Below are 14,248 nucleotides of genomic sequence, written 5' to 3'. Positions count from 1 at the left end.
GAATTTTTTCAGAAATCCTAAAATTGACACAAATTTTACACTGAAATTCTATATTGACAATGCTGTCACGGAACGACCATCACCATTCTTCTATCGACCGCAAGATCGCAGACTAGATAGGAAAGCAAGATCACAAGTGCGCGAGAGTCGAGACACGTCCAAAACGAATCCTGACCGTCGTATTTAAACAAATGGTCCGAACAAGCCCGTGAAAGTCATTAATCACAAATCACTGTTGGTGTTCACCACGACAGAAACAATTCGTCCAATTTCTTCTCCTTCTTCTTCTTCACTCTCTCGACATTTCTGTTTCGTGAATTTTTTCGATTCTCTCTCTCTTTTCAAATTTAGAGCGAATCAGAAGCGAAAATGAGCAAGGGGCCAGGGCTGTTCTTAGATATTGGCAAGAAGGCCAAAGGTTGAATTTTCCGATCCGTCGTTGATTTATGGTGCTCTTCTTCTGTTTCATTTTTATAGGTAATTTCTGTTGGATATTTCATTGTATTGATTTTCAATTGTAGATCTGCTGACGAAAGACTACCTCTCCGATCACAGATTCTCCGTCTCCACCTGCAGTGAATCCGGAGTGGTACAATTTCTTTACTCTTTTGCATTATATGTTGATTGTATTGTGTTTGTGTGTTAGTATTCGCTTGTTTTTGCATGTGTTTTCTTATGTATGTCTTCAGTTTGTCTCTTGATTTGGTAAGTTTTTCTTCGAGTCATGTCTTAGGGTTTGCGTTTTCACTTGAGATTTGCTACCCTATTGTAAAGCCAGTCGAGAGAGGAAAAAAATTTGATACGATGATATGCAGTAACCAGATTTAGCAGCTCTGTTTAGGCTGCAACTGGAAGCAGGAAAGTATCAACGTGATTGGGGTATTGATTGTATAGGTTACTGTGTCCCACTACCTTCTGAATTTGGATTTGAGAATTGCTAGTGTGCAGTGAGCTGTTAGTGTACTTGATTCTTGATCTCGCTGTCTGTATCAAAAAATTTCTTCTCGATATTTTATATTTTGAAGAAGCTCATGAGCTGTATTCATGTACCCCTCCTTTTCTCTGCTTTTGTTAGTTCTTTATTAATGTTGGTTGTATAAGCTTAAGTAAGCTTGATTCCCGTCACTTTTCGGATGAACAAAGAGATGACTTTTCATTTGACTTCAGCATTATATCTTTCATCTATAATAAGATCATGGCCTTCCCTAAAACTTCTTGGTAATTGAAAGGGAACATTTGCTGCCATGACGGCGCTAGTGCATGCTGATCTTTAAGGTCACGAGTTGAGAGTTCATCAAATTTGACTTTCCAATTTACTGTATTCTCTCTTTTTTCTTTTTTTTTAATTTTTTTACAATTCCAAACGCCTGTTAGGTTCTCATTATCTTTGGCCATTTTTCGTTGACTATGAGGGTCAAAGAAAATCCCCCGTATGATACTGGTAATCTCAAATGAATGAGCTTTCGGTTCATTTTGGAGGATCCATTTTAAGTAGTTGACTTGCGGTTGAGTAACACGACATTTTTCAATTTTGACTTTATAAAGCGCAAAGCATGTGAACCAATTTTGTCATATGTGGAAGATCCATATTAAGCATTTGGGATTGGCAACATACACATTGTACACTTAAATTTGCTAAGGAGTGACACCTGGTGCGGACAGCTTTCCTAGCATGTATTAAGCAAAAATGACTGTAGTATCATGAGAACCTGGTGTTAGATTGTGTTTTGCCTCTTGGTTGGATTCAAGTTATGGCTGTTCAATTTTCTCTCTGCTTCTTCCCACTTATTTCACAGTAATCACCCATTTAATTGCTAAGATTATCAAGTGTTATGAGTTAGTTCACAATTATTCATCCACGTCATATTTTCTCATAGTCTAAACCAATTTATTTATGCTTTTTTAACTTTTTCTGCTAAGTGTAGGCCCTGACCACAACTGCAGCAAAAAAAGGAGGCTACTCATCTGGTGATGTTGCAGCCCAGTACAAATACAAGAATACCTTCGTTGATGTCAAAGTTGATACTGAATCCAATGTGAGATGCTTAAGTTTTTATCATGTCAAACAAAGTTTTTGGCATTGTCATTTCTCTGATGCATCCTTTTCTTTTGGCAGATCTCAGCTATTCTAGCTGTTGCTGATATCGTCCCCTCATCAAGAACTATCGCCACCCTGAAATTTCCCAATTATGAGTCTGGCAAGGTGCCTGCTGCCTGTTTATTGAATGACATAAGGTGATATAGTAGCCTTCTTTTCTTCTAACTTGCTCTTGTTGTGGCTCGTGCAGCTGGAATTTCAATACTTTCACCCTCATGCATCCCTCACTGCAGCTGTTGGTCTGAACCAAGCCCCTCCAGTTGATGTCTCACTCACCCTTGGTACTCCAACTTTTGCTTTGGGTGCAGAAGCAGGTTATGAGACTACCTCCGGCAAATTGATTAAGTATACTGCAGGCATCACCGTGACAAAACCAGATTCCTGTGCCTCAGTAATTCTGTAAGTCCTAATATCTTCTTACGTAGGTCGACAATGTATTTAGTATTTTCTCTCACATTCCTCTTAAAAGTGGGATATCTTAATTTTACCTTCTCTCCTTGTAGGGGTGACAAAGGCGACACTATCAAGGTATCATACATACACTACCTGGATCAATTAAAGAGGACAGCTGCTGTGGGAGAGATTAGCAGAAAATTCTCCACAAACGAGAACATATTTACAGTGGGAGGTTCTTATGGCATTGACAGTCTGACGCTCCTGAAAATGAAGCTCAATAATCATGGCACACTAGGGGCTGTTTTGCAGCACGAGGTCATACCAAAATCACTTGTAACTATATCCAGTGAATTTGACACTAGGGCCTTGGATAGAACTCCCAGGTTCGGCGTATCCCTTGCACTTAAACCATGAGATCATCTTACCACAGTTGGATGCAGTTTGAAACCACTTTGAGTGTTTTGAGGTTGCGCTGGAAGGAAGCGCAAAATAACTACCAGTAATTTACTGTTTTTAGATACACGGTGATTAAGCATAAAATGCACTGATCCGAGGGTCGTGGTTCTTCCTCAGTTTTCCAGCTTGTGTTGAGGCTTTTCAGCATGAAAAATATTCTTTGGAGTTCTTGGGTGAACAATGTTTTGTAGCTTTATCTTCAGAGATTTCTTATGCATGGGTGAAAGACAAGACCCCTCATGCATAGGAGAAAGGTAACATTTCCCCTTGTGTTCCTATTTTCCATTTGGCTTTTGCTGCATTATCTCTTGTGATCAAAATTTTGGACGAATAAAAGAAATTGATTGATTTTGTAGTGGCATGACCTGTAGAAACCAGCCGTGGGAGTTTAGTTCAAGAGGGGAAAAGAAAACATGGGAATCTGAAAGAACTGCAAAACAGACTTAATATTAAGATTGTTCGAAGAGAGATGAAAGGCTTGTAAAGGAAGATGATTTAGAGCGAGAATTACATCGTTCTAATGTTATAGGTTCTCAATTGACTTGAAACAGAACTTTAGATAAGACTGAGAAGATGTAACTGGTGAGTCATCTCACTTTTATCTTACACTCGACTGAGACGGATGAGCTGATTTAGATCATTATTTCACTCTGGCAAGAAAAAAAGGTGATCTTCTATGCTCAAGAATGCATATATTACGAGTATGAGCTATTAAATTGAGTTGAAAGGAATTCAATTAAGGGGATGCTCGTCCAAACACGCATTTAACCTACATGTAAATCAAGAGTCGAGCGGGCACGTGTGTTCGCGATCAGGGATACAATGATAAACCATGCCCCAAAACCACCATAGTTTTTCTACCATGAACTGGAGGTACAACCTTTTTTTCTCAAGGCCTGGCTGCTGCTATGCAATTCTTGTTGCAATTAAGGCCATATTTGGATCGTAGATTTTAGTAAAGAAAGAAAGAGGAAAATGAATAAAGTATTAATAACTACGACGCATTATTGGACTAAGAAAATGTCTGCTCATTCATTTCTTATTCAAATTCATTTTTTCACTACTCTTTTCACTTTCCATAGAGAAACCGGGGAAACCAACTACAGCATAGAGAAAGAGGGGAAGAAAACAAAATGAGCCCACAGAATGATTCCCAAGTTCTATCACTCCCAAATCCCACAAGATAAAGGAAAAGGAGCAAAGCATTGACAAAATCAACAGAATTGAAGCAAGAACCTGCTTTCATTGCAAAACCAACTTTGAACGGTTTAGGGTAGAAAAGCACGCAAGATTCAACTGCTCGGATCATTATTATAGCCAGCTAACACAATGCAATATCACAAAAGTTAGAAAGCACTTGAGGCAACAGGTCTCACAGGGTCGTAATGGAGAAAGACTTGAGAATGTAAATCAGGGTGGAGGGTAGACCAATTGATCTATCATGCCCAGCGCATAGAGCATTGGTAAGGCGTATTCAAACAAAAAAACTTAAATTTAAAATTTAAGTAGATAAATTATTCAAACCCTTATGATCCTGAAAATAGCAAATTTTATTGCAGCAAGTTGAACTCCCTATGCCAAAATACTTGACTATCACACGCCTATGTCAAAGGTTATCAACAAGAACGCCAATGGCACCCCAATAAATGGCAACTTTGTTCACTTGCTAAAAATATACATTCATATGACTCAGTTCACCATTAACTATATAACAATAAAGAGAAAGAATTCCAAATTACCCAAAATTATCCCAAAGGGTCAAATAAAACAACCACCTCCACTACCCCCCCTCCCCCACCTACACAAATTGCCCAGAAATGAAATTCAAATGCCATTTCAGAACTGCTAGTAGAGGAAAACCACTACAATTACTCGGCGAATCAAGCAACCAAACTTATGAGATCCAAGAACTAGATCAAACTTGAGAAATTCAAAGCGCAACATCAAGATATATATCGCTACGATCAGAAAAATCAACACAAATAGTCAAGCATTTATGAATCGTGACTATCGGCATTCCGTTGAAACAAAACAAATATCAAAACAAAATTTAAGTACCATCAAAAGTAACATTGTATGCCATAGTTTTCCTCTCTCTTCCTTCATCAATATAAATCCAACAACGACCAAACAAAAACAAGCGTAATTAACCAACCTACTAGTCAATGGTCTGCATAATATCTTCGGCGGTAAACTTAGTACCCTTGTCCTTATCGGCAGCGGCTCGTCCCTTCGCCTTGCGGTCGAGAAGCGATTTACGATCCTTATCGAGACGGAGCTTAGTGATAACAACCTTGGATGGGTGAATACCGACGTTGACAGTGGAGCCATTAACCTTCTCACGAGTAATGCGCTCGATGTGGATAACCCATTTCTTGCGGTAAACCTGGACCACCTTACCTTCACGACCCTTGTAGGTTCCTCGAACCACCTGGACCTCGTCGTCCTTGCGGACCGGCATGGAGCGGACGTTGTACTTGGACCGGAGGTCGCCAGAGAGAGGCGCGCTCATCAGGACACGGCGGACGCTTGACGGCGCCGTGAAGTGAGCCTTCCGGCTCTTGCGCCGGGAAGAAGACACGCGTGGGTTGTACTTCATCTTCGCCGCTGTTTCTCTGCTCTGGATGGGGTGCTGCAGCTACTGGAGAGGGGAAGGGTTAGGGTTTTTAGGTATTTATAGTGCGGTGCTCGGTAGCAAGAATATGTGGGTTGCGAAACGACTGCCTATTGACATGAAGTTTATTTCGGGCCAGTAAGTGTTGGGCTAGGGCACGCATTCTTATAATATGGCTGCATGGGCTTCATTACATTAATTTTGGCCCATTAGGGAGAATTGGGCCGTTTCTATTTGGATCTCTGATCACTTAGCAGATGAAGCCCATTTAATTCGCATCTCTCTGGTTTTGTGTACGTGCCCTTGCCATTGAGCAAATCAAATATTTGACCAATTTTTCAATAATCATTTTAAAATTAAGTTTTATCAAAATCACGTTGATAAAAGTTATAATTTTTAATTTATATTCCCATTACACTTGTTTTTTATTTAATTACCCATTATAATCCGTTAAATATTTTTTATATTTTTTCATTAACCTTTAAAGATGAGCTCGTTTCGGTAGTTAATTATAATCTGAATTTGAATAACCGTAACATTCTTCTTCTTCTCTTACGATATTTCTAATTGGATGAACATATCGTTCTTAAAAGTAGTTGTGTGATTAATTATACGATACCACCAGATGTGCCAATAAATTATAAAATTATGAATTCAGACATCAAAATTATTTTTTTAATATTATTTTTTTTATAATTAATCATTTTATAATCTATTATAGAAGCAACATGTAAAATTGGGGCTTAGCCAAAGATAGTAACTAGTACAATAATTTCAAGAAACTTGAGAAATGATTTGACAAGACATGAGCATCAATTGATACACACGAATTGCAAACTGATGAATTATCAATTATGTAATAATACACTTGCTAAACTTTTCCTTCATATCTTATTAGGAAATTTTATTTAAAATATTTTACAGTGAAAAAATTATATGATGTTTTTACTTACAAACAATAGTTTGTGATACCACTGCATCATACTTTTGTTGTGTCTATAATACTCTTAAGTTAATTTTATTTTCTTTCTTTCTTTTTTTTTTTTTGGAAATGTGATGTTGGGTTATATATTTTATTCTTATTTATAGCATATTTTAAAATATGAAAGATTATTTATTGGGATATACACCCCCGTCCCTTAAGGTTCGGTATAATTATACGTAAATTCCCTATGTTTTGAAAAGTTACATATAGCACACCTGAGTTTTGCATCTGTTTAACAAATAAGTCCCTCTATTAACAAAAAAATTAGAAAAAATCTATAATAACCCTCGATTGACTTATTACATGTCAAATAAATCTTTATATAACCAAATTACTCTCATACGTCTTGACACGTTAATGCATTTGAGAAGGTATATCTTCACCATTACAAGGGTAGTTTAGTTCGAAAAAAATTATTTGACCTGCAATAAGTCAGTAATTAGTCAATCAATGGCAAAAATTAATTTTCATTCATTTTTTTGTTATTATCAGCAAACTCAATGAATTTTGACTAACGAATGGACTTATTTATTAGACGAAAGCAAATATCACGGATGCTAAATGTAATTTTCCAACCACATGAGATTTATGTATAATTACATAAAACCTCATAGAAAGGGAGTGATTATCCCTTATTTATTATATTGATGCAGGAACGATGTGCCACAATATTTAGTATAAAAATATAAAGGATTGATGTATATATATATATTAGGTGATTTTGTAGATGCTACACCAAGTGTTTAACACATCTGCTCATTAAATAATTGTTGTATACCTCATGTTTAAAAAAAAAATTATGTGGGAATTACTCGTACATTCAAAATAGAAAATATGAAGTGTAGCATGAATTTATCTCATGTTAGATTATAAAATTTGCAGTCTTTGCAACACTTTTTAAAAAAATTTTACTTATTAGTATTATAATAAAATTCTTGGCAAAAATTCAAATATCAGGAAAGTTTTGTTATTATTTTTTTAGTTAGTTACAAATATATGATAAATTTAATAATCAACAATGAATATCGTTAATTTCGGTATCAAATATGTATAGTTAATTAAATAATTATTATAAAAGTAGTAACTAAATAATAATTATTAAAATAGATCGATTCACCACACAATAATGGAATTCGAACTCATGACCTCTTAATCATAGAGTTTCAAATATCCAATAGTTTAGCAAGTTTTGATATGATAAGTCATGAATCATACCCTCTAAATTAGCATTCCACATTTTACCTAAACTACATCACAACATTATGATAGAAAGTTCTAATTACATTTAATAAAACTTTCCAAACTTTACACAAATGTTAACTAATATAAGAAAGGATAACATTTTATAGAAAATAAAAATATTTTTTTTTCTTATTTTCCATAGAAGGAAAATCAACCCAAACATCCTTTGTCAGATCCAGTAAAGTAATACGTACTGCATAATTAGTTGGATATAATGAAATCAGGTCAAATAAAATAATTTTCATAAGTTAAATTGATTTGTTTCCCTCTGTAGAACAGTGATCGATCTTTTATCTCACGTTAGTATTACATAATGATGTCACAATAATACGCGTATAATATGTGTTTTTAGTTTAAATTATCATTCAATATACTTTTCAAGGGAGATACATGTCGATTATATTTTTTAATATACATCACTAATATTCGGTTCATTATTATATCATCCAATATATTCAAATTTGAATCCTAATTTAATATATCAATATTTCTAAATCAACAAATATATTCAAAATAAATAAAGAAATAAGACACTAATATGAAAAGTAGCCTCTACATATCTATTTGTGAAGTTCAAACCTAAAATCATTTGATTATAAGGCCTCCACCTCACCACTCAAACAGAATTTTATCGACGATTACGTATTAATATTATACGAATGCACAAGTGTAATGGAAAATCCAATGGCGTAGAACAACATTTGCAAGTTTTTGTGAAGTAAAGTGACGAGTGCCACATCCACAAACTAGTACCACTCAGTAATAAATAAAGTAGTGAAATCATAAACTTAGGTAAAGATGTAAAGACATATGGTTATTTATTTTTATATTATATATATGAATTTATCATAATTTATTTTATTATTTTTAAATTATATTAATGAATTAATTGGATTAATATATTGTCCGATTTATTGAAATATTAATATAATTATATATTTTTATATAAAGAAAAAAAAAAAAGGAGAGATGTAGAAAGAATTTGTGGGCTATGTGCCGGTAAAACTAGCTGAATTTAACCTGATGTGTGGGTGGGCGCAAAACTGACAAGCAAACCTGGCAAATTATGATGGTACGTCAATCAAATCAATGGTTTCAAACGGGCGTTTCATCCCGCCTCCTGTTAAAATGGCCTTTCCTATTCATCGATTAAGGCTTGTTTGTTTGTTTTTTTATGTATATTTTTTATCCGATACTAATATCTAATACAAATTATTATAATAATTATATTTTGATTAATAATATTAAACAAATTAAATTTAATTAATATATACTATGCAGTAAAAATAACATATTATGCATAAAGTTGGGTTAACTGAGCTATACCCATTGATTGGTTGTTTGTTTGATTTTAAATTCCTTTAAATAAATATATATAGTTTTATACGTCTTATAAAATACTAGATTTTATCTTAAAATTAAAAATAATTACATTTATATTCTTTCGATCTATAATTTATTTACACAAATTATCTATATATTTTAAGTAAGTATAAAAACTATTCCTAACAATAAAAAAATAAAGATAATTTGCATAATGATATAAATGTTTTTATATGTGTATGTGTAGTTTCTTAAAATAAATGGATAGTTTGTATAAATATTATTGACGATTTTACGGATTGTATGTGTAGTAGTTTATGTAAATAAATTATAGATGAAGAGGTGTAGATATAATTATACGTAAGAAATAATTTATAAATTCACGTGTCTATAAAATACTAAATTTTATCTCAATTTTTGAAATATAGAAATAAAATAAAAATTATGAAATTTATAAATGTTGGTCATTGAATTTTGCAATAATTGGAGGAATTTGTTAAAATAGAAAAATAACTTGGAATAGTTTTAAAAATCTCATTTTGGACATTACGAGCTCATTTTTCCAAAAGAAGAATATCAAAATTCATGAAAAGCTTATAAATTCATAATATATATATATTTTTATTTTATAAAATCAATCTCTTAGTTGTTAAAATTTGAACATCTCATAAAATATTTGAAACTAAAACAAACAGTGAATTTAAATTTGATGTTGAGAGGATTTAAATTGAGAGGAGAGGAAAGGAATGAATTGAATAAAGGGTGGGGTGGGGGTAACATTTATGATTCTCCACATGCACACAGTTAATGCACCAACACCAGAATCAAAACCAAACAGGGAATTTCTTCTTCACTCCCCACCCTACAAAGGAAACTATATCAACACCATTTATTATTAAAACCCAACACCCAAGGAGGAGGATTTTGTGAAGGGAAGGGAAGAGAGAAGAAGATGGAATTGGGTGTGAGAGGGTGGAATGAACTGGGAATTGTGGGAACTATCTATGAAGAAGAAGATCAACATTCATCATCATATTCATCTTCATCTTCCACCATGCCCTCCCTCGAACCCACCACACCCAATCAAACCCAACTCAAATCATGGTACGTACAACCCTTCTTCTTCTTCTTCTACTTTATTCCAGATCTCTTCATCTTTCCCTGACACTACGATCTTAATTTCCCTCAGCCTCAGCCATGATCCAGACGTCGTTATACATGTCCACAACTCCTCTTTCCACCTTCACAAGGTATTTATTTATTTTCTTTCTTTCGTGATCATTCTCTCTTGATTTAAATTTAATTTTTTTATTTTTAAATCTGAAGTGTATTTTAATTTCTCATCATGAAATGATTTTTGATTTCTTGTTTTACCTGTACGTACATTAGAGGGCCACTGTCATGTACGGCTAAAGTGACAAAACCAATGCCCCCTCCCCCCCCCCCCCACCACCATGTTTCACCAAGATTATTTAGAAATTAGCATTTTTAGTAATTTATAGGATGCAAAAATGCAATTTAATTCAACCCAAAATTATTTCTTTACATATTAAAATAAATTTTTCTCACATGAATTACGTCTGAAAATCATAGGTAATGTAAATTATGCCAAACCAGCATAATGTAGGTTTCTCTGCTTACAAATTTTCAATTTTAATCTTTGTAATTTTAAAAAAATTCTTATACAGATCGAATTGAAACGAGCAAATACAGGGTTAGACAACTGCTATGATATGATTGAAGTTATTTGAATTTTCACACTCGATCTATATAAGAAAAATGCCACGCGGGCCGAATTTAGATAACTTTCATCTCTTTTTTTTTCCCCCTGAATTTTCAGTTATGTATTTTCTAAGAAATATGTTGATAAAATTCCTGCAATAAATATTTAAATCTCTATCGTTAGTTCGTTAACCTAAATAAGTGTGCAATGAAGGGTTGTTTTCGGTATAAATGAAAAGTAATGTTGCATTTACTGTATTTCACAGGAGGCATTGATAGCGAGGAGTGCTTACTTGAAACGGCAGCTGAGTGAATTCCCCGAAATAACCCTCTCTCCGCCGTTGAATATAACGGCTCAAACCTTCTCCTTGGTAACGGATTTCTGTTACGGAAACCACGTCGCTATAACGCCGTTCAACATCGCGGCGCTTCGCACGGCGGCGGAGTTGCTCGGCATGACGGAGACTGGCGGTACGGCTGGGGAAGAGAGCTTGCAGCAGAAGACGGAAGCGTACTTCCGCTGCGCCGTCGCAGTTAACAAAGAGTACGCGTCTATTGTGCTGCGGTCGTGTTTCCCGCTCCTTCCGGAGGCGGAGACTGCGGCGGCGCTTGTCAGCAGGTGCATTGAGGCGTTGAGTGTGGCGGCGGGAGCCGACGGCGAGGTGAGCTGCTTGGACGACGTGAAGAGTGTGCCTGTTGGGGATTTACAGGTGGTTTTGCAGTCAGCGAGTCAACGGTTGACGGACTGTCACGACCTTCTTTACAGAATCATTGACATTTATCTCAAGGTATGGCTATGTCCGTTTTTCAATTTTGATTTATAATTGAAGTATAAGGATTGTTTTAAGTTAAATTACAATCAACTTTCTTAAGTTTTATTATAATTCAAGATATTTTTTTGTTGTTATTTAAAAAATTATAAATATTTATTTAAAATTATGGACCATCTAACAGATATCTCTTACATCTAGGTTGTTATGAATTTGTTAAACGACTATTAATACCATAAATGTATTTAAAGTATTTTAAACATAGCATGAATAATTATAATTATGACACATATCTAGCAAGTCCATTGTAATTTACTTATTATTTATTAAGGGATAATTACACTCTCATCTCCTAAGGTTTGGTGTAATTACACTTAAACTTCATGTGGTTTGAAAAATTAGATTTAATACTTCTAAAGTTTGATTCCATCTAATAAATTAAATAAGTTCCTACATTAGTCAAAATTGACTGATATTAACAAAAATTTGAATGAAAATTGATATTTATTATCGATTGATTTATTACTGACTTATTGCAAATTAAATAATTTTTTTCCAACTAAACTATTCTTCTAACAATGAAGAGATACCATCTTTACATACATTAATGCATGAAAACGTATGAGAGTTATTTGATCATTAAAAAATTCATATGGCCTGCAATAAATCATTCGGTGGTAAATATAGATTTATTTTTTATTCTTTTTGTTAATATCAACAACTTAAATGAATTTTGACTAATGGAGGAATTTAATTGTTAGATAGAACAAACATAAGGGGTGCTAGATATAATATTTTTGAACTATAAAAAATTTACGTGTAATTATACTAAATCTCATGAGAGGAGAGTGTAATTATCTCTTTTATTAATGCATGCAAGTACTATAATATTGATGACATAGAATTTTGGTCGTATATTAAATCAAATAATGTCATAGCAACAATGTTGTTCGAGTGATAACATTGAGATTTTAAAATACTTGACACCTCATTGTACTAAAAAGCTGTCAAATTATTAACGATTAATAGTTAGCAATTAATTGTTAGTACAATTATTAATATGTAAGACAAGAAAAAAAATTACACATTTTACTGTTATTGACTAAAAGTTGTAGCTAAATAAAATAAATGTGAAAAGTTACTTTATTTACCATGGCAAAAACATTCATGTCTTTTAATTATTGTCAATAATTATTTATTATAGCTATTTTTTTCATAATAACAATTAATTACGGTAGTCGTAAACTCCAATGAACAAAAGCATTGAAATATCAAAAAATTAAAAAGATATAAAACCAAAATCAAAATACTATTATGAAAAATTAAAGAATGAAAACCTTATATTATCTAAATTATAGAACAAAAATACATATGATCCGGAAAGATGCAACTATTAAGCTTTGCTCACATGTAATGCTCACTGTGCAGGAAAACATTGCAAAAGTGTCCGAAGATGAGAAAATCCAAATGTGCAACTACGTAGATTGCAGCATACTATCCCCCCAACTCCTGATGCACGCAGTCCAGAACCCCAGAATGCCGATGAGGTTCGTCGTCCAAGCCATGTTCGTCGAGCAGCTAAACACTCGCCACTCCATCATCTCCGCAGCCGATCGCCGCATCCACCAGAGCAAGCACGAGAAACACGACGCCGTTACCCTAGGCGCCATCCTGGAGCGGGACGCAGCCCTCCGGCAAGTAGCGCAGATCAAGGCCATCATGAGCGCGACAAACTCGCGCATCCAGACGCTGGAGAAGGAGCTGAGTGGAATGAGAAAAGTCTTAAGCGAATCAGAGAGTATCAGGAACAGAATCGAGTCGGGACGATCCGCAAGCTTCCGGCTCAGCTCTGAGTCGAGCAACAAGATCGAAAGGGGGCAGATGGGTTCTGTCTCTTCGTTGAGTTATAGAGACGTGAGCAGGAAAGGCAGGGCGGAAGACGGGAGCCGGAGCGTGGGGAAAAGGTTTGGTCAGAGATTGATGAGCGGATTGAAGAGTGCTTTGGGTTTGCAGAAGAAGAAGTGGGAGAGAAAAGGGTCTATGGAGTTAGAGAAGAGTGTGTGTGGGAATGAGGGTATTTTGATAATAAAGAAGGATGAAGCTTTTCAGAAGCGCAGTAGCTCACAGTCGTAGCTCATCTACATTGCATGTTTTGTCCAGTAAAGAGTTAGTTTGTTTATATATGCAGTAGTAGCTTCTTCTCCTTCTGCTGCTGCCTCACCTTCATTCTATTTATTGGTAACACATTGTCTATGTGCGGAGAAAGTTTTATTCAGATTAATCAATTTCGATGGAATCGAATTAATTATATAATAAGTATAACTATTCAGATCAATCAATCAGCGTCGCTGAATATAAGTACGTATTTAGGATCTATCCGAACTTTCTATCACTTCCAATTATTTTAATAATAATAATAATAATAATGTGATGGATAAACAATGCTCTGCTCCAATTAATTCCATCCAAAATGACGGGCTTTTATAAAAGGGAATATGCAAAATAAATGTTAGCATTTGAATATTTTAGTATGCGAATTTTGCTGAATAAAAATAAAAGATGTAGAGAGTTTAGTTTCCGTAAGTGTTTGGCCCGGCTCGTGATTTACAGAGTTTAGTTTCCGTAGAGTGCTTTGGCATTTT

At 34.5% G+C, this 14,248-nt stretch overlaps 3 protein-coding genes across 4 annotated transcripts; 2 read left to right on the top strand and 1 right to left on the bottom strand.

Moving 5' to 3' along the window:
• The first annotated feature begins 202 nt into the window (after positions 1 to 202).
• On the top strand, positions 203 to 3,593 carry LOC105158591 (mitochondrial outer membrane protein porin 2). 2 transcript variants are annotated; one of them, XR_847524.3, is made up of 7 exons: positions 203 to 418; positions 522 to 589; positions 1,926 to 2,036; positions 2,117 to 2,203; positions 2,289 to 2,497; positions 2,602 to 3,204; positions 3,307 to 3,593. XR_847524.3 is itself a non-coding variant. In XM_011075386.3 (6 exons), the coding sequence occupies exons 1-6, from the start codon at positions 370 to 372 to the stop codon at positions 2,906 to 2,908; spliced, it is 831 nt and encodes a 276-aa protein (XP_011073688.1). In that variant the 5' UTR covers positions 203 to 369; the 3' UTR covers positions 2,909 to 3,305. The 2 variants fall into 2 exon arrangements, 1 of the variants encoding a protein (XP_011073688.1); XM_011075386.3 differs by lacking the exon at positions 3,307 to 3,593 and having other exon boundaries at positions 2,602 to 3,305.
• A 1,393-nt stretch (positions 3,594 to 4,986) lies between these two features.
• Positions 4,987 to 5,614, bottom strand: LOC105158592 (large ribosomal subunit protein uL24z). Its single transcript, XM_011075387.3, has one exon. The coding sequence runs from the start codon at positions 5,547 to 5,549 to the stop codon at positions 5,109 to 5,111; it is 441 nt and encodes a 146-aa protein (XP_011073689.1). The 5' UTR covers positions 5,550 to 5,614; the 3' UTR covers positions 4,987 to 5,108.
• Positions 5,615 to 9,918: 4,304 nt separating this feature from the next.
• On the top strand, positions 9,919 to 13,859 carry LOC105158714 (Phototropic-responsive NPH3 family protein). Its single transcript, XM_011075555.3, has 4 exons — positions 9,919 to 10,218; positions 10,304 to 10,364; positions 11,103 to 11,624; positions 13,035 to 13,859. Exons 1-4 carry the CDS (start codon positions 10,067 to 10,069, stop codon positions 13,737 to 13,739), a joined length of 1,440 nt encoding a protein of 479 aa, XP_011073857.2. The 5' UTR covers positions 9,919 to 10,066; the 3' UTR covers positions 13,740 to 13,859.
• Positions 13,860 to 14,248: the final 389 nt, after the last annotated feature.

This window comes from Sesamum indicum, linkage group LG13 (genome assembly GCF_026168435.1).
Source record: "Sesamum indicum cultivar Baizhima isolate 11 linkage group LG13, ASM2616843v1, whole genome shotgun sequence".
Lineage (NCBI taxonomy): Eukaryota > Viridiplantae > Streptophyta > Magnoliopsida > Lamiales > Pedaliaceae > Sesamum > Sesamum indicum.
Note: the sequence above shows the minus strand (reverse complement) of the source record. Positions and strands in the feature narration are given on the sequence as shown.

Coding starts and splice junctions, on each gene's coding strand:
- LOC105158591 (XM_011075386.3), top strand. CDS start 370: ATGAGCAAGGGGCCAGGGCTGTTCTTAGATATTGGCAAGAAGGCCAAA. Junction 419..521: donor TATTGGCAAGAAGGCCAAAG/GTTGAATTTTCC, acceptor TTTCAATTGTAG/ATCTGCTGACGAAAGACTAC. Junction 2,037..2,116: donor AAGTTGATACTGAATCCAAT/GTGAGATGCTTA, acceptor TTCTTTTGGCAG/ATCTCAGCTATTCTAGCTGT.
- LOC105158592 (XM_011075387.3), bottom strand. CDS start 5,549: ATGAAGTACAACCCACGCGTGTCTTCTTCCCGGCGCAAGAGCCGGAAG.
- LOC105158714 (XM_011075555.3), top strand. CDS start 10,067: ATGGAATTGGGTGTGAGAGGGTGGAATGAACTGGGAATTGTGGGAACT. Junction 10,219..10,303: donor CAAACCCAACTCAAATCATG/GTACGTACAACC, acceptor AATTTCCCTCAG/CCTCAGCCATGATCCAGACG. Junction 11,625..13,034: donor TCATTGACATTTATCTCAAG/GTATGGCTATGT, acceptor CTCACTGTGCAG/GAAAACATTGCAAAAGTGTC.